Below are 20,908 nucleotides of genomic sequence, written 5' to 3' on the forward strand. Positions count from 1 at the left end.
CTATTTTGTAAAGTATTTTTCGTGGGAAGCATATGTTAAGAAGTTATAGTCCCCTTCTAAAGAGGGATTCTAAGATATTGTTTTTTTTTACAATTAGCTTAAGGAAGATACCAGATTAATTACCAATTGACTTTTATGGCCACCCCTATGAGAAACAAGTATTTCAACTTGAGGTCTGAATAACTACAATATTAACAATATAAGTTCTTCCCCTTTTGGAGCATTCAGTTGGTGTTCAGGAAGAATACCCAAATCACATGATAATTTCTATCTAGAAGTCTTTGAAATCTATATACCTAATTTTTTTTTAATTGTTTACCAAATTGCAAGCCCATCAACCTGTTTCAATTCATTATGTACTTCACCTTTGAGGTATACTGTTGTGATATTGCTTGTTTTTGTATCCTGATAATTTGGTTAATACTGGAGGTTTCTGTAGCTGTTATGATACACCTGGCAGTTCCCTTATTTGATATTGTTATAGCTGTAAAGTATAGAATTGTATAAGGCTTTCTTTTTCATCAGTAACTGTCCTTGAGAAAATTTTTCAGTGGTATGATCTGGATGAAATTTCTACGGTAAGGTGGACTAACCTTTAGTAAATTTAGATATTTAAGATGAAATTTAAATATTGCATCCTTTTAAATGCATGATTTTACTTTGTGTTAACTCCTAATAGATATAACTTCTTATTCATCTTTGCTAGCGTATAGTCTTGTCTTGTAACTGCACTCCGTAGCTTTTTGTTATATTTCTGCATTAATTGGCTTTAGTATTGGTTATTTACTTTTATATTAATTAAAAAGCAATTTCAGAGAACTCTTAGTTTAAACCATTCCTAAATATATAATGCTGCTTTGAAATTTTTCACTCATATTGTACAGAGTAAATTAATTAATGAAAATTTGAAAGGAGACATGGTCTTAGGGCAGTGAGAAAAACCCTGAAGTCATCTTTTTAATCTTGAGTGTATTTATTACTTTAATGAAAGGTCTTATTAATTTATATATCAGTATAGTTAATCAGTTCATGATTGCAGATTTCTTTTACTGTTCAATTGTCTTGTCCTAGTAGTCTGTATAAACTCATCAGTAAAAGTATTAGTATAATAAAATCCTTGTGTACTGAAGTAGTAAAATATGGTTATTATTTGTTAATAAAGTAATTATTCATCAGTCAATGTCACAATAAATGTAGTTATACTACAAAGAGGAGCTTTATTTTAAGTGATTATAGAAAATCACAGGATTCATGCTCCGTATCCACACAATTTATTTCACTACAAAATAAGATATGTGAATATTTAGTTGGATAATTTTCGTCACCACAGGACTACACTCCCGAGCTACATCGAATCAGCAAGAAAGGACCGAAGGGAGCTGTCAGTGGTGGAGGCGACATAACGCTGACTTCTGTTAAAGGACCCCCTAACCACACTTCCCCAGCCACTTCCAAAGCCTCCGATAACAACAGACATTCAGCTATCAGGTATGATGTAGAAACTGATAAAGATATTTTTCAAGTGGGTCATCTTAGCAGGTGTTGATACAAATGCCTTTGGTGGCACAATTGTTGGATTAATTGACACAAATTTTTTCACTTCGGCACATAAATGTCTGTAGCTTTTAGGTACAGTATTACAGTTTCATTATTGTTATTAAACCAGGTTAACACCTCTCTTCTCTTTAACAGTCTGCTTGCCTTTGTTTCTTTTAAAGAATTAATGGTTAATAAAAGTGGAAATCTTATGGGCACTATTTTTTTTTAAAATAATTTAGGACAATGCATTACTAAATGTTGCTGGAAGGTGTATCTTAATAGTATATGGTTAAATTAATGTGTTTTTCTTTATTTATATGAAGTGACCAGCAACATTATTCCTATGTTCAAACATGCCATAATACTCTTGGTAAAATGGCCAGTATTGGAGGTTATATATTGTTTATTTACATTTTTTTAGAATACAAGTTGAGCTACAGAATATTATCTGATTGTAATTATAGTATTGTAAATTTACACCAATGATATTAGTTTTGAGTTAGTCCTGAAATATTTCTTATAAGTTACAGATTATCTGGGACAATTATCCGTACCCTATCATGGGTTTTATGAAGTTTGTGCAGTTTTATAGTAACAGAGTCATAGGAAACTTACTCAATGCAGTATATTGCTTCAGCTTCACTTCATGTGGTTTATAATAATCTTCGGGTTTAATGTTTTGTCATTTCCATGAACTTCCTCTGATGTCTATATTGTGTGTCTGGAAGTTCATGAACCTAAAATATTTCCTGTTTTCTTGCCTTTCGGTAAACTTATGCTTCTAATAAAGAAATGAGAAAATCTAATGGTTATTAGCAATAACCAATGGCTAGTGAAAACCATACTGTCTTTATCTTTAGTCTCTGTGTTGCTATCGGCTTGTCAAGATTGTTAATACTGTACTTAGTTTTTTTTTTTTCAAGGGAATGGGCACTCTTTGGATTTTATGAACCGGAAATGTTATGTATAGCATTAGGAAACAAAATTATCAGATTGTTGATTCTGAAATATTACTAATAACAAGAATAATTAATTGAGAAATGGAAGTTAAGGTTTTCAGCAGCGACATAAGCTACGAATACTAGAGAATGGTACTTTAGAATTATCTGGTAGAGGCATTTGTTTTGTGGTGGGTCTGTTGAAGTTGTATTATTGAGCAAGCATCGTCCTTTCTGGTTTAAGTGAAAAAAAATACTAAACTACTGAACATTTAGTGGCCTGGTGATAGTGTCCTTGCCTAGTGTTTGCCAGATTAGGGTTAGAGTCCCGCTCATACTTGTTAGTTCCTTTGGTTGCTGCAACCTGATCATCCTTGTGAGCTAAGGATGGGGGATTTGTGGGAGCCTATAGGTCTATCTGCTGAGTCATCAGAAGCCATTGTCTGGTGCTCCTTGGTCCTAGCTTGGGTGGAAAGGTGGCTTGGGTGCTGATCGATCATATGTAATATGGTCAGTCTCTAGGGCATTGTCCTGCTTGATAGGGCAATGTCACTACCCTTTGCCTCTGCCATTCATGAGCAGCATTATGCCTTTAAATGTCATCAAAGTGGCTTAGTGGATGCAAATGTGAGTGAGAGGGAACTCATTAGTGTACTGATTAAATGAGGCTGAGGTTTTTTTATGTTGGTGTTAACGAGGAAATTGGCAAGAAAGGGAAAGCACCTTGTTATGGTTGAAAGGGATCTCTCAAAAGAGGTAGAACCGAATATATGCTAGTGCTGTCTGAAAACACTACCGCATACTCACCTATTATTAGAGATATATGAGCCTGAAGATTCTAGATCAATAATTGATCCTCTCTTTAGCCATTTCTCTGACCAAAGAAGAAAATCTTTAATTGCACCCCACCCTTTCTGGGAAGAATTCATGAAAACGGAGATGTCAAGAACTCTTACTGCCAAGAAGACTCCCTGGGATAAACAATGATCGTCGTCCCACCTTTCGACTAGCTGAAGTTGGGTTTTCATCTATAATATATCTAATACACTTGACTACAAATTGAGGCCAGATCAAGGGTCATATATTAATGTTAATAGAGGGGAAACTGGAAATCCCTCATCAATAAAACTCAAAGAATGGAGTCCTTTAAAGAAGACAGTCTTTAGAAAATTCTCTACATCCAAACCAACAGATGTGTATATTTTTTTAATTCGCCAACAAAATCGAAAACTAAATCCCCTTTTCCCCTGAAGAAGCTTGAAATAAAACTATTGTTTTTTATTCCTAAAGAAAGATTTGTTTGAGTTAGACTCTGTGGAGAAACTTTCCAAAGTGACCATGACTCTCCACCTTCTTCGTTAAGCTATGTAACCATACTAGTTGACCTAAATCCTTTAAAAGAAATGGCAAAAGAAGCTAGTTTCTAAAACTTAGTAACAAAAGTCTCATCCCCAGAAATCCCATTTATCCTAGACGTACGCTATTATCCTGATGAATACAGAGAACCTGAACGAGGACTGAAAAAGTTCCAGAATAGGCATATTCAAATTAGTTATCAATCAAAGGATTGTTATAGAATCCCAAAGAATAGGAATGAGTAAGCTATCAAGTGTCAAGACTGTTGAAAAATCCAGACTCGTTTCCGCACTGGCCTCCTGACAAACGAAGGATTTGCATTGGAAACTTTTGTAAGAACTCTAAATGCGTCTGGATTCAAAACCTTCCCATGTTAAAACCCTGGCGATCCAAATCCTCCTCTACCATAATATTCTCTTTAGATATTTTGAAAATGTTATGGTTCCTTTGACAAGGAAGGATCGAAAGGAAAGAGGAATTCGATATCCCTCAGATCAAAGCCAGGAACCAGTTTTTGGGCAGAAGGTTTCCCCATACCTGAATTAAGAAAACCTTCCACATTCTGGGATCTCAAGTAAAGAACCACCTTAATGTTATCCTTAAGCTGACATAACCTTTTGTCATCTAAGCCAGACCTCCTGCCATAAAATCAATGTTATCACTTATTAAAAAGATCCTTGGAGATGCAGTACTAAAGAGAAATCTAGAAGTAGCAGTTTTCTTCTTAGCATCTAATAGGGGAACCAATACTTGGAGAGTGATCGAAGTGTATCTGCGTACCAGATAGTCTCGACCATAAAGAAACACACTCATTTCCTAATCTTAACTCCACAACTCACAAAAGGTGTAGCCTTTTGAGATTCACTGTATTTGAAAAAGTTTTGTCTAATCAATTTAGTTAACCTTTAATAGGGTAAGAGCCTGCTGACCTGCCAATTTTTCTTCCGTATAAATGAAGCAAGAGTTGATGGGAGAAGTACAAGAGGAAGGCCAAGATTTGGGTGGATGGATGGAGTGAAGGAAGCTCTGGGTGATAGGAGGATAGATGTGAGAGAGACGAGAGAGCGTGCTAGAAATAGGAACGAATGGCCAGCGATTGTGACGCAGTTCCGGTAGGCTCTGCTGCTTCCTTCGGTGCCTTAGATGACCGCGGAGGTAGCAGCAGTAGGGGATTCAGCATTATGAAGCTTCATCTGTGGTGGATAACGGGGGAGGGTGGGCTGTGGCACCCTAGCAGTACCAGCTGAATTTGGTCGAGTCCCTTGTCAGGCTGTGAGGAACGTAGAGAGTAGAGGTCCCCTTTTTGTTTTGTTTAATTTGTTGATGTCGGCTACCCCCCAAAATTGGGGGAAGTGCCTTGGTATATAGATGGATGGGATTATTATTATTATTATTATTATTATTATTTGCTAAGCTACAACCCTAATTGGAAAAGCTAGATGCTATAAGCTCAGGGGCTCCAACAGGGAAAATAGCTCAGTGAGGAAAGGAAAATAAAAAAATAAAATATTTTAAGAAGAGCAACAACATTAAAATAAATATCTCCTATATAAACTATAAAAACTTTAATAAAACAATAGGAAGACAATTAAGATAGAATAGTGTGCCCGAATGCACCCTCAAGAGAACTCTAACCCAAGACAATGGAAGACCATGGTACAGAGGCTATGGCACTACCCAAGATTAGAGAACAATTATTTGATTTTGGAGTGTCCTCCTAGAAGAGCTGCTTACCATAGCTTAAGAGTCTCTTCTAACCTTACAAGGAGGAAAGTGTCCACTGAACAAGGGTCGCTGTTTCTAGTTGCCATCTCAATCTTCCTCAGTGCAGTAAGAAGAATTGTTTGGTAATCTGTGTTGTCAGGTATATGAGACAGAGGAGAATATGTAAAGAATAGGCCAGACTATTCGGTGTGTGTGTGGGGGGGGGAGGGGGGGGGGGGCAAAAGGAAAATGAACCATAACCAAAGAGAAGGATCCAATATACTACTGTCTGACCAGTCAAAAGACCCAATAACGCACTAGCGGTAGTATTTCAACGGGTGGCTGGTGCCCAGGCCAACCAAGGAACAGTTCGTCAGATAAGAAATAGATATAGAAGTAACAAAGACATATGCATTTAGTAGAAAAGGCTGGGAAAGAGGACTTTGAAGACAACCTACCCCCCGATGGCAGAAACTGCACAAGACTGAAGTGATTGTAGAAAATTAATTTCACCCCCTACAACACACAGAGAAAAGCCAATCTAAATGCACAAGCTTATCTTTTGCCGCCATATATTGAAGCATTCCAGGGTTGTGAATTCTCTCTTTAGCTTTCAACCGTCTGATGATTTTTATGTTGATTAACCTAAATGCCTTTATATATGTATTTATCTTAAATTTTGATTAGCGGTACCAATTGTTGGTGTTCCAATATAAGTGCCTTTATATAAATAGTCAAGGTAAATATGCCACTTTTGATTTCTGTCTTGGTTTCCACTTGTATAAAAACCATAAGGATAGGGGTAATATTAAATGTACTGTATCACTTTTCCCAATGCACTACCCTCTTGTTTATGTCAAGACATTCATTAAGGCAATATAAACGTTTACTGTTAACTTCACCCAAGAGTTTGCTAGAACGTCACAAAATTTATTTAGCATGTCCATTGACAGTATAGTAGATTAGAATCACAATTTGACCATGTTTTTTATGATTCTATCAATTTTATAATTCTGGAATAATTAATTATATGCTAATTGACATTTTGATGACTTTAGCAAAGCAAGGGTGTTTCTCAATCTGGCCGAGGTAAGTTTATTGTATTTAAAAATTCGTTAAATTCGTGTAGGTAATATTGGGCAAGGCACCTTCCTTACAAAACTGACCCACTGACCTCTCTCCTAAACCCTCAGTGACCCACAGGAGTCTCAGGAAGCGTCAAATCCTTTCGACGAAGATGAGGATCCCCATAGTCAAAAGTGAGGGAGTACATTAAGCTTGGTTATGAATGGTGGTATTTGGTTATGTTCATGCCAACTTGCTCCCAAATTTTTTTGTTTGCCTTTGTGCGCTCATAAATTCACAAGAACATTTTCAAGGTCCTTCTAGCTGTTTTTTTTTTTTTACTGGCCTTTGCTGTTTTCTTTGAGTGGTTTTTATAACCAGTTACAGTACTTTATAACATCGCCTGAAGTGCAGTTATATTTTATTTATTTAGCATCAGAGGCTTCATGCTAATGCAGTTTCTTTAGTCACAAGTTTGTTTGGCAGTAAAGCATATATATTTTTTTTTTTATGTGGTATGTTCATTCTTCAATTTATCATTAAAAGTTTAAAGTCATAGCAACCATTGTAATACTTTTTTTTTTTATTTATATAGCAACTATTGTTATCAAAATGGTGCAAGAAATCGAGTTACTTTTCCATTTTGAATTTGGTAAAATTTAATAACTTCTGTAATGGTATAAGTATAAGCTTGAATATTACAGTTGTATAAATGTAGTTTTTGCAATATCCGAACTTGGAAAAATTTGTATAGCGTAGTATTTCATTCCTTTACTAATTACAAGTGAACTTTAATTCCATAAAGGAAATCATTAATCCATGTTAGATCTAGATATTTTGTCACCCTCACCTTAATCTTAACATGGAAAAAGCCGTAACAACTTGGAGTGAACTTTTCTTAATGAATTTTCCAAGTAGTCGTACTACAGAGAATTGTAAATGTATATCGCATTGTTTCAAGTAATTTCTTGTTAGAAAAAGTGACATAGAGACATTCATTATGCCTTAATTGCTTGTTACTTTGTTACACACAAGGAAGATTTGCTAGTCATGTAAGAACTGCTTCTTATTCTAACATGGAAAGGCTTATTGCTAACAGTGACAAACTTTTCAAAGCACAAGAGAGTTCAGTACAATGCCTTCTCTCAATAGCTCGAGTTTTGCACTACAGGACTTTTTTTCTCTCTCCAGATACCATCACCATAAATCAGTCTGCAAACACATTTTCTTTCCTTTATGAATGATTCTAATTTATGGTTCATTTAGGTTATCTGTTTGTAACTGAAGCATGGATGGAATTCACACTGTTGTGGTAATGAAATTTTGTTTACGTTTCCAATGTTCATGTGAAGACCACAGGAATCTGCATGGTTTTCCTCGTGTAGCTTAGTTGAAGTAAGATTAGAAAAATTTGAATGGTTTGTGTTTTCATTTTGTTTTTACACTAAATAGTTGCCCCCCTTTTTCATTCATATGGTTAATATTCAATACAGTTTGAGTACTGTAGATAAAAGACTTAGGCAGTTGATTATGATGGTAATAACCCTTATAAGAGATAAATGCCTGGAATTCTTTAAATGTAAAGTTCCAATGTTCATTAAGCATATTTATTTGAATTTTTTGCTTTTTTTATTTTTGGTTCTATTTTTTTTTTGGTTCAAAGAAAAAATTGTTATCTGTTCGACAGGCAGTTTATTTTATTTTTCAAGTACAGTTCAGTACTGTATAAAGGAACTGCCAAGGGTCTGGCTTGGACTGAAAAAGCCATTTAAGCTCATAGAAATGAAATGATTATGATTAATAATCAATTCGTAATGTACCAAACTCGTAGCTAATTGCAAAGTCTTGTTACAGGATCTAATATACAGCCTATTTATTAATTAATTTCGTGCTTATTGAAAATATTCTTTCCAAATACAAAATTGTTTGCTCCGCTGTTTTTGCTCTTTATTTAGCTTTGTCTTTTTTTATTTTTAATCTAGGATATAATTAAACTAATCAAGCTTCCATCACTTTAGTCATCTAAGCTTTTTGCATTCATATTTTCAAGTATTTCACAAAATAATTTTTATTTTAGACAATATCTTTTTGTTAGTAAGAATATTGGATGTTTTGTTTTCTGGTGATTTTATATTTGCTCATGTTTTAGTGACAATATGCACATATTTTACAATAACACTCACAAATAAGGTGAATATATATTTCCAAGATCTTCCTTGCACTCTTATCAGATAGAGAATGGTTTTACACTTTTGATTTTGTAAATGATTATGTTGGGAAATAGTCCACACGCATGTTTTCTATATTTTAAGGTCTTATGTTGTTTATCGGTTTTATTCAGATTAGTTTTTTTTTTTTTTATTTGAAATACTGTATCAAATTTTATAAATTTTATTCCTTTTTAGCTACTGTAAATAGTAGATTTTTTATCACTTAAAATATCAGATATTCTGTTGATAGCAAATTTAATTTTAATTCTTAAAATACTGTATTATACCTTCAAAACTACTTTTCCACAATGAATCTCATTTAAATTCTTATAGGGCTCACCTAGCTACAGAAAGTGTTTTTTTCTATTGTGAGACTGCATTTTTATGTTTAGAAATTGCTATAACAATTCCTTAGTAGTTCTTATGGTAATAACCACAAAAACATGTAATTTGTATGGTGTAGGCAAACTTAGATACCGTATATAAATCCTTAATTACTTGTTTAAACATATATATGCAGTCCATGTTTTAGTTTTCAAACATTCCAATTGATGGGAAATGGTTACCAGTGTGTGTGTACATACGTTTAGTAGAGAGGAAATGCTTGAGATATAAGAAAGCAAGAAAATATTACTTTTATTAAAGAATGCTGTACATCCTTATTCCTGCTATTGATACCCAAAAGTTACCCAAAAGTACAAAACAGTTGGCATCAAGAATGCCGAGGTAAATTATTGTCTTCCCCAATTTATGTACATATATCTTGGAAAATAGTCTAAATACTTTAATTAAATTAATCAAATAAAATGTTCAATAATACGAGTTATAAAATTAAAAAAAAAAGATATCAGAAATCAGGTTATATATTTTATACAATAGGCTGAATCGACTTTCTGTATGCTGTACCTACATTCAACTAACTAAACGATACTTTACTCATCATAATAGCCGATTGCTAAAGCTGTGATTTGGTATAAGTAGTTTACATAAATTTACATCAGTATGCAAACTCAGGGAAGAAACTATTCAATTTTACATTCAGATTTATCTAGTTTATCAAAGCAATCAAGTTTATCATCCATTGTTAAGCAGTTAACCAATAAAAGGTGCCAGTTTAAAATTTCAAGTTTATGGCTTCCATGAAAACATCACTAAATTATGAGAATCGTGGACAGACCACAATGTCATAACAACGTTTATACTAGAGCAAAATGCTGGTACAGGTATCCCTATTATTTAAAATCAAAATATCTTTTTTATAGCTAATGTAATTGAATCATATTAACATTTGAAGGGAAGTAAATTTATAATTATAAATGGTGTTAAGGATTGATCAAGCTACGCTAAAGATATTCTTCAAATTTTATATATATAAATGATTTATCATTAAATAAGTAGTTTAAATCATTTTTTTTTATATATATGCTAGAATCTATCAAGATAAATTTTAACTTGACTAAAATATATGATTGAGAGGAGATTCTACTTTTGACAAACTGACTACCAGCATTTATCTCTAATATACTATTTAATATAATATTTAGTGGCTACATAATATTTAACTGTTAGTTTTTATTAGTTAAAGGTTTCAAATGCGATTTCAACATAGTAACTTAGGAAATAAATTTTAAATATAAAATGAGACATTCTCTACAGATTATACCTTTGAAAGGAATTACAATGGATGACCAAGTTTTTTAGATAATCACCTGACCTTTTCTATACAGTATTTTGTAATCCATCATTGTCCCTCATTTTTTTTTCTTTTTACTAAAAAAAACTACTTTTATGATGAGTATAGGATTGGTAACTCAAACTTCAGTGAGTTTAGCTTTTGAGTAGATGGGTTCCAAAAAAGTAAATAAAAGTATTATACAGTAATTCAAAATGAAATTTCCCATGGGAAATAGGAATAATTGGTTGACTGGGAATCTGTAAATGTGTAACCTCTCTATGAAAAGACCTTTCTTTGTAGTAGATCTTAAATATCTTAACTGATAGAAATAAAGTATATTAACATGCAAATGATAAAGTAAGATTGCTCAAAGGGCATTAGGTATTGACACAAAGAGAAGTATACTATATTGTATGATTTGAATCTTCATACAAAAGGAAAGAATACTAGACTTAAATGCCAACTTTGTGCCCAGGGAAGGTTGATCATTGTAGGAGGTTAGAATTTAAGTGTATTCTTCCTCCTGTGTCGGCAATATATTTCATTCGTGTCGTCTATTCTCTTCATTACAGTACAGTATATGAATTTGCATTAAATCGAAAGCATGGACAGTAATAAGATTAATTGTAGAAAGTGAATGAGCTGAACTTGTCTGTTCCAAGTCTTAATTCAATCAGGATTTTCTTGACCGTACTTTATTGATATACATTACACCATAGTATTCTTTGATAACTTATTTCTTCTTGCTGCCTATTTATGTTCCAGCATTTATTCCTCTACAATTCTTATTGATATTAACCCTTTTACCCCCAAAGGACGTACTGGTACGTTTCACAAAAGACATCCCTTTACCCCCATGGACGTACCGGTACGTCCTTGCAAAAAAATGCTATAAAAATTTTTTTTTTAATATATTTTTGGTAATTTTTTGAGAAAATTCAGGCATTTTCCAAGAGAATGAGACCAACCTGACCTCTCTATGACAAACATTAAGGCTGTTAGAGCAATTTAAAAAAATATATACTGCAAAATGTGCTGGGAAAAAAATAACCCCCTTGGGGTTAAGGGTTGGAAATTTCCAAATAGCCTGGGGGTAAAAGGGTTAATGTACGTACACTACATTACTTTTTTATGATAACCACTACATTTTCTCTAGACTTTACCATTCCGTAACTTTATACCATTTCCTTTGCTTAATTGAATTCATAGCAAGTTTCCAGTATGTGAATGGTTTATAATTTGTTTATTCGCTCAAGAAAAGGAAGTTCATTGCTGTTCTCAAAGATTTAAATCTTCTATATAGTAGTATTTATTGAAAATATGTTCAAGCCTAGGGTAACTTCTTTTTACTAATCTTGGCTTATGCAATTTTTCATGTCAGTAGTTGTTATATTGAAGTGTCAGAGGCAGAATTATTTTTCAGTAGCTGTTTTTGACCATTTTTTGTAATACTATCATTTAATAGTTTACAAAATGATTAAGAGATTCTGTGTGATCAGAAGTAGGAATAATTTTATTTTGGTAGTGATAAAATGTTTGTGTAATTAAATTTGTGGTATTAGTCCCAAAAATACTTTTAGGTTGTCATAGTTGTAGTGTGATAACTTTTTTTCTTGTAGAAAAGACCCTAACAGGTTTTATTTTTTCAGTGCAACTATTTTTTTTCATACTCATATTTTATTATACAGTACTTTGTTCATTTCATCTACCAAATAGTAGAATGAAATCTAAAATGGCTTGGGATCTGTTTTTCAGCAATGGTGTAAGTGGTGATGATGACGAATGGGACTACAGTGATAGAATGGTTGACACCAGTAAACCGGGAGTACCAGTGCGGGCACTATACGATTACGAAGGTGTTGAATCTGATGAACTTTCCTTCAAAGTTGGTAAGTATGTTTAAGCCAAGGAAGTACTGGAAGGAATACATTATTTAATGACTGCCTAGTGTCAAAGTCCACCCATGATTTATAGGTACTTCAGAAAGGGTCGGTGTCATTTAAACTATCCAATTTATTCATGGTATAGAATGGTGCAATCAACCATATAAATTTTGTGACACATGCTGGGATTTAAGCGGGAAAAAATATTTATTATTAACTCTGATGACGGATGGATGTAATGTATATCACCAAAATACAATAACTCTTAAATTCAAATCTCAATGATATGCAACAATTATTTTTTTTTTACAAATATTTTTTTACGCAAGTAGCATTTTTTGGCCTTCTTTTCTCAAAATATAGACATGTTTTTTCACAATTCTGATTATTCCATTGTAAAATATAACCATTTAAAAAAAATTATAGCTCATATGTTATGGTCACGATATTGATTTGAAAAATATTTCTTCTCAGTTTCTTTTTAGCACTCAGGAACTCTGTCCTGAGAATGAACAACTTTAATTCATTGTGCAGTCGTCAAACATATAATGCATATTATCATAAAATTTTTTTTTTATGGAATCTTAGTAAAATTAGCTTTGCTATTCTAAAGTCATTTTATTATGTAAACCAAATAACCATGAAGTTAGTAATTTTTCTCTGCCCAAAGAGAGAGGAAAGAGTATGCTGTAGTATACCTAGGACATGATATATGGAGTAGAGGCTTTTCAAGCTGACTAAGAGGTATATGAAATGACTGAGATTCCACAATTGTAGAAGTGTGATTAATTTATTTGCACGAATAAAACTTTTTATCATGTAATCAAACATAATTTTTCAGTGTTTTGAACAAATACAGAAAGGGGTATATTATATTTAGATCGTATTCAAGGCCTAGCCATTACTAGGCTGTAGTAGGTTAGGTTAGTCTAGTTTTCAGATATTAAAAAAATGTGGTTAGGGGACCCCTTGCCAATAATGAAGATACTTTTTTTAACAGTTACACCTCACTACTTTGCAGTTCAACTATTGCAAATTCATGACTTTGCAGACTTTTTAGTTTTATATGAATAATTTATTGCAAATTTTCTGGAAAGTGCTAGAAAAATCATGGTATATAAACAACCAAAATTTCTCATTAAATCCATTAAAATATTAATAAAACATATCGCAAACTTTCTTGAAAGTGTTAGAAAAATCGCGAGATATGAACTCCCAAAATTTCTCCTTAAATCCATTGAAATATCAATAAATATTATTTCATGGTGTAGGAACAACAAAACAAGCGTAAAATACCATTTCGGTGATGAAGTGCGTTGTAAGACAAGCTATGATTGGTGCATGGGAGGGAGACGACAAATCACAGCATCCCTTTATGTAATCGGGCCTGTGATTGGTGCTTTGACCGATCCCGCAGCATTTCCCCTTTTCTATATCTCGCGGCCGCTTCACTTCAAGCTTTTTCGCTGAGCGGTTTACTTTACACCGTTCTGTGATATTTTGTGGTTTCTCTGTTTTGAACTTCGCTTCAATTTTCACCCACTGCAATAGCTCCCAAGCGTGCTGATTCTTCCGAGGCTGGTACCGAGCCTGAATACAAACAAAGAATGATGACAATTGCTGAGAAGGTGAAACTTCTTGATATGTTGAAGGTAGGGAGAACCTTCACGGCTGTGGTCCTCCAGATTAGCAAGAACGAATCCACCATTTGCTACATCAAGCCGGACGAGGCTAACATTAAGACGACAGCTGCCATCACCTTAACAAGTTGGCGAGAGTAGTTACGGCTCGTAATAAAAGGGAGATTTGCAAACTTTCAGAAATGCTTCGGCCTAAAAAGCATTTCCCTGCATGGCGAAGCTGCTTCCGCTGACACAATTGCTGCTGAAACATATGTCAACGAAACTTTCAAGAAGATAAATAAGCCCGAGTAAGTTTTGAAAAGAAGGCCGTCGTGAATATTCCTAGGATTTTTCTTGAAGCCAGGGCTTATTTACAAGTCTAAAAACTAAAGAGCTTTAAAAGAAAAACAAGAATCTGCTAACCATACATTGAATGCACATTTCAGAGGCCTAGATAACAAAGATGCTGACCCCTGACTGGTTCCACTAGTGTTTTCTCCCGTGAGTCACGGTGTATCTATCTAAGAGAAGGGCTTGTCATTCAAAATCCTTCTCCTTATGGATAACGCTGATTTCCACACTACTGATCTGTTGTATGAGGGGGTTCAGATCGAGTTCCTGCCGCCCAACATGACTTTTCCTATTCAGCCAATGGACCAGGGGGTTATCAGGCCATTCAAGGCCCTATACACGAGGAACGCCCTGGCGAACCTGGTTGCTTCCGGGGATGCCGTCCAAGAAGACAAAGATTCCAACTTGAAGGCAATCTGGTGGCCGTACACAATTGCTATGTGCTTCCAAAATATCCTGAAGGTATTGCAAGAAATAAAGCTTGCCGCCCTTAACGTCAGCTGGAAGAAGTTGTGGCCCGAGGTTGTTTACAACAACAAAGAATGTACACTTGATAAAATTCAACACTACATTACAGAAAGTTGTGCAGTTGGCTGCGATCATTGCAAGGGAGGGATTTGTCGTCATAACCATGGGAGACCGACAAATTACTAGACTGCCACTCCCAGCCACTAACCGACGCAGACCACAAAGACTCGATGAAGTCGGCGAGCGAGGAAGAAGAAACGCAGCAAAAACGGAAGAAGTTGTCGACCAAACTGGCTTGACTTTGGAACAGCTCGCCAAGCTCTGCAACCTGGCTAAAGAATTTCAAGAAGGGTTACAGGAATGGGACGACGATATGGTTCGTTCTGTACAATTCTGCAACATGGTTGATGGTCATGAATCCCTACAAGATGCTCTTTGAACAGAAAAAGAAATGGGCAGTAAATGCCGATCACAATGTTTTTACAGCCTCACAATAAAGCCAGTTACTGCTGCTGCTACAACTACGGTTGCAGCTTCATAAGTGTCCCAGGGAAGTTTTACATCAACTTTTTTCGTGGCGAGTACAGTAACAATATTTTTTAACCTTAAGTGTTACGGTGCTAAATTTTTTAAAATTTAAGGCTCGCCGATCACTTCATATATAGCTGTGTGTACTTCGCCTTATCATAAAACCATGGTTTTATGATGGTCCAGCACTTTGCTGCAGTAGAGGGGCTTGAGTGTCTCAATGATGGGCTGGGCAATGGCGGTGGGGTAGTTTATCCACCCTGGCAGGCTCAACTATACTGCTAAGGCCAGTTCTGAGAGACCAGACCAAGACTGGACCCCTATAGGCCTTCACCTTTATTTAAGATAGGCAAAGGCTAGGAGAAGGAAAACTCCAAAATCAAACCAAACAAGACCCCAACGGCGGAGCTTCCCAGCGCCGGCGGAAGAGGGAAATGCCTGTCGGGCTGGCAACAAGGCGGGTCTTGACATAACAAGAACCCGGCAGCCCGATGCAACCAACATCGGAGAAGCCGCCTGTCTCATATGTCTTGAGCCGCGGTGAAAACGGTGTGGGCCAAGTGTGTGTGCATGGCCGTTGCAAAGCCACGACCACCCAAAACAATATACCCAGCTACTGGCATTCTGTCGTATAAGCACCCACCCCATAGATAGGAGGCTGGTGGCTAACGACAGAACCCAATACTCGGACACGAGTGGGCGCCGACGACTTCGCCTTAAAGTACAGTAAACTCTCTACTGTATGGTAGACTTAACAATAGCTGACAACTGTTATTTAGCTCTTGTTATACTGTATGGTACTGTAAACTTCCTTACCAATTTCATATTGCTTAACAGTTGTCCATGTTACTAATAGAGTATAGAGTGGGTTGTTAACAGTACAGGGAGGGTTTAAATTAGTTCAAATACACGTTAAATAATTAAATAAATCTGGTGTCCGTACTTTGCAGAAATTCAAGTCGCGGCCGTTCCAAACCTATCTACTGCAATAAACGATTGATCACTGTAATAGATGATACTAAATCCTGTGTGTTATCTTGTCTCTATAATGATTAGGCTAAACTAGTTAAATTGTAACCATGTCTTAAATTTTCCCATACTTACGGTAAATAAAATTACTTGTGAGAAATAAAAATGTTTGTTTATGGTAAAATTGGTAATATATAAGAATTTATTATTATTATTATTATTATTATTATTACTTGCTAGGCTACAACCTTAATCGGAAAAGTAGGATGCTATAAGCCCAGGGGCTCCAGCAGGGAAAATAGCCAAGTGAGGAAAGGAATAAAATATTTTCAGAACAGTAACAACATTAAAATAAAAATCTCCTATATAAACTTTTAACAAAACAAGAGGAAGATAAATAAGAGAGAATAATGTACTCGAGTGTACCCTTAAGCAAGAGAACTCTAACCCAAGACATTGGAAGTCCTTGGTACAGAGGCTATGGCACTACCCAAGACTAGAGAACAATGGTTTGATTTTGGAGTGTCCTTCTAAAAGAGTGCCTTCCCATAGGTAAAAGTCTCTCTTCTACTCTTACCTACAGGAAAGTGGCCACTGAACAGTGATAGTGCAGTAACCCCTTGGGTGAAGAAGAATTATTTGGTAAATTCAGTGTTGTCAGGTGTATGAGGACAGAGAAGAATATGTAAAGAATTTGCCAGACTATTCAAGTGTTTGAGTAGGCAAAGGGAAAATGAACTGTAACCAGAGAGAAGGATCCAATGTGGTACTGCCTGGCCAGTCAAAGGACCCCATAACTCTAGGGGTTATATCTCAATGGGTGGCTGGTGCTCTGGTCAACCTACTACCTGCAATATTCAAATAATGAACCTGTAATAGATTAAAATTATTCAAAACATTTTATTCTGTACTGATAGTTGTAATAATTCTCTGTGTATATGTATGCTAGATCACTAGCATTGTGAGCATGGGTAGAAGGGGGGTGTTTGTGAGCTAAATGGCTAGAGTAATTATATTGGACTTGAGAACCCGTTCTTATAATGCATCTCTTTCTTATCCAGGGAACATTTTTTACTGTATCAGTTTTACCACTCTTTAATGCAAAGCATTTTTTTTTTTCAGGCGAGGTTTTCGAAAAACTGGAAGACGAAGACGAACAAGGCTGGTGTACGGGTCGCAAAGATGGGCGTATCGGTCTATATCCTGCCAATTATGTGGAATGTATTTAGATTATATATATAAAGGTTTGAATCTTGAATTTCACCAGTAAGCGGAATGTAACTGGTAGTCTTACTGGAGTTATTTACCCCAGTTAACATACAAAGGGATGTGCCATGAAGTTTCCTCAGTACAACTGAATGAAATAGGCTTCTGGAAATTATGTATCGTGACTGGCTTTACGGTGATTATGGTTAATTGTTTATAAATTGAAGTGCTATTTTGAACAGTTGTATTTGTTGAGGGTACAGACCTTCTTTATGATGGGACCTTGCCCCCTTCCCCTCCTCCTCCAGCCCATCTTTCCATAGCTCAGTGTAATTTTTAGCAAGCTATCTTTCGGGTTGCATAAATGGTCTTTCATAGTACAGCGAGATTATGATAAGGACCGAACACTGACAAAAAATAAAAAAATCAGTTTGTATATTATTACAAACCTGTGATCATTTGGCTTTTATTGTTGAGCTAAAAAGAATTGCTTAACATTTAGCTGTAAGATAGACTATTTTCTTAGTCATCTGTTGATGAAACTTGTATTATACAGTACCAAACTGACACTTTTATCATTTAAATGGAAGATTTTGTTTGTATGTACACTTACTTTATTGGTCTTGAAAGAAGGAAAAGGCTGGCAGATAGTGGCAACATGTTATTGAATAGATGATACTGTTTAGATAATAGTGGAACTAATCAGGCAGATATAAGTACCGGTAATTGTAAGCCAGAAATGTGACCAAATCCATAGTTGTACATTTCTTATAGAGAATATTAACACAGTGAACAACTGGTCGCCTCTCATTCATTGCTCCGTTATATGGGGTATATTTCTGAAAACACTGAAATAAAGTCTTGCAAGAAATGTTGGTCTGTAAAGTTTGTAGTTTAGGAAAGTGTCTTCTGTATGTTACGGTAATGATGCATATACAGTATATCTAATGTACATAGCACTTGTTTTATTCCAATAAGAATCATGTAAATAGTATTGTTGGTGTAGGCCCCACACTGTTATATAATCTCTTAGGATGTTTGTTTATTTATTTTAATACTGATAAATTCTTGTCTGATCTGTTTTATAGAATATCACCTTATTTTCCAGCCTTATAAAACCATTTGAAATATAGGTTTGTTTCCAGTTCAGATTTTGCAATATATGCTTTTCAAATTATTGTATATAGTAAATTTCAGTGTTTCATCTCTTTTGGTCTTTTAGGAAATCAAAGTTCCTGCAGTCGTGCTCCACTTAAATACTGTATTAAGATTTAGGAGAATATTAAAATTACACTAAAATAAATTTGCACCATTAAAAGTTTGCATTTCCAAAGTTTTGCAACTTAGTTTTCAGCAACAGTAGTTTTGAAATCAACAGGGTTGTTTGCCAGAGTATGTATATCAAATAAATATTTAGTTAAGAATCCCATTATTAGTGTAACAAGTAGTTCACTGGCAATTTTAATACAAAATTCCGATGGATTTTTCTCAAGTATTAATATTTTATGGTGTGTAAGTAAAAATTCTTAAGGGCTAAGATTGATAGATTTGTTGCAAGATTTGAAAGCAGATTATTTTGTTTTACTGTATTTATTTTTCTGTACATAATTTCTTCAATATTCTTTCCATACATAATGCATATATTAAACAAAAAGCTGTCTTAGATCAAATCAGCAGTTGGTGGCCTCAAGGTGTTTCAAAGAACAATGATTTTTCTTGTGTCAGCTATAGCTAAGTGAAAGTACTGGAGTTTCAGCTTAGAATAAAATGAAATTGTGGGTCCTACAGTGTTTAATGTACTAAGATAATAGAGTGTAAGTTACTGTTGTGTAGCAATAAGTCCTGTCCATGTCATAAAAATTATGACATCACCACGAAGTGTCATACTGCACAGCTTCTGTCAGTATGAAGAAGTCTTAAATGCCTGGTCTAAGTTTTAAAGAAGTACGTATTTGTAGCTTAGGCAGTTTATTGATTATGTAGTGCCTGTATTACTATTATTTCTTGTAGAAAAGTTTTGTCCCTTTCAGATTCATATTCAGTTTAATTTACTATTTTTTTATTTCATTATCACTGATTGACTCATCAAGATTTGATACGAGTTTTAGTGCAGGCAAACTGTTTTATGTTCAGAGTCATTTTCTAAGCATTTCTCTTTAAGCAGATTATATGTGTACAATAATTTTGTATGCCAGTTGTCAATCACTTTTTTTTTTTTTAGGTTTTGCAAAGACATATATTTTGTGCTGTTTTTGATAATCAAATGAATCTTTGCTTTAACATGAAAATCAGATGAGAAACAATTTAAGCCAAGTAACTTCCACAAGACAAGTAAATTTGTGTCTGTATACCTTTTTATATAAGTGAAGTATCAATACCAAGAAAGTATTATTTTATGGTTAAGGTAAGAAATGGAAAAGATACCTTAACATTCCTAAAAGTATAGCTGCCTCTTGCATGTTTAATCAGTAAAATTTTACGAGATCATTTACTAGGATCATTTGTTTAATCATTCATTCTGATTGTCGAGATATCAGTGCTAGTATTTTAAGATTCATTTTAAGCTTTCATTCTTCTTCTGCTTGATGCAGCCATACTAATTACAACAGACCCAGATTTCTGCTCAATACCAGACTTCAAGAAACACTTTTAATGACTGTCATCTCATTAAAATAAATGTACGAATTGTTATTTTTATTTGCACCTAAACATCAAATAATATTTTAATAATGTAGCAGTCACATAAATGAATTAAGTCACAATTTTTCCTGGAGATAGTCTTGTTTCAAGACAATGCAGAATTTGAGCTAAAGGCAGTGAGCTATGATAATTCTTATACTGCCTAGTGATAACATTGTTAACCTGAAACTAAGAGATGTTCATTAATAATTTCAAGGAGATACTGTATATACAGTATATAAGAGGTACTTCTTGATGATTTTATGAAGAATGTTACACTTATCCTCCATCTGAATAATAACTGAACAAAAAATTTAAAAGACTACAACTCCCATTTCTTGATGTAGCTCGACCGAAAGATTTTTTTAACCGAGAAAACGGCAGCTGTCAGCGCACCGACAGGAAAAAAGGCTCACCCTTTGCAAAGAGGAACTCGAAAAGTATACCGTAAACAAACTATAGAGCTTACGTAGCACGACGGACCTGCCGTTAAAGTATAGGCCTGGCCAGATACCACAAGACGAAAGAAGAAACTCTGGGCATAGCCAGTCAGAGAACCAACTGAGCAAGAAAAATGAGCTCACCCTTCGCAAAGGGTATGACGTTTGTAGCATGATGGCCAGGAGCTCCCAACAAAACTGCCAACCCTAGGTTAGGCTAACCGAAACTGATACAAACTCACAAAAAGACTAAATTAATAAATTGTAATGGAATT

At 34.7% G+C, this 20,908-nt stretch overlaps 1 protein-coding gene across 3 annotated transcripts in view; it reads left to right on the top strand.

The window, feature by feature from the left end:
• Synd (protein kinase C and casein kinase substrate in neurons protein Synd) overlaps window positions 1-20,205 on the top strand; it is a 61,720-nt gene extending 41,515 nt beyond the window's left edge. For 2 of the 3 annotated variants that reach the window (XM_068352842.1, XM_068352844.1), the window contains 4 exons: window positions 1,331-1,488; window positions 6,731-6,796; window positions 12,243-12,376; window positions 17,431-20,205. In XM_068352842.1, the coding sequence (XP_068208943.1) occupies window positions 1,331-1,488; window positions 6,731-6,796; window positions 12,243-12,376; window positions 17,431-17,537 (465 nt within the window). In that variant the 3' untranslated portion in view covers window positions 17,538-20,205. The remainder of the gene's footprint in view (window positions 1-1,330; window positions 1,489-6,730; window positions 6,797-12,242; window positions 12,377-17,430) is intronic. The other variant, XM_068352843.1, reaches the window with a different exon arrangement.
• The last annotated feature ends 703 nt before the right edge of the window (window positions 20,206-20,908 follow it).

This window comes from Palaemon carinicauda, chromosome 29, assembly GCF_036898095.1.
Source record: "Palaemon carinicauda isolate YSFRI2023 chromosome 29, ASM3689809v2, whole genome shotgun sequence".
Lineage (NCBI taxonomy): Eukaryota > Metazoa > Arthropoda > Malacostraca > Decapoda > Palaemonidae > Palaemon > Palaemon carinicauda.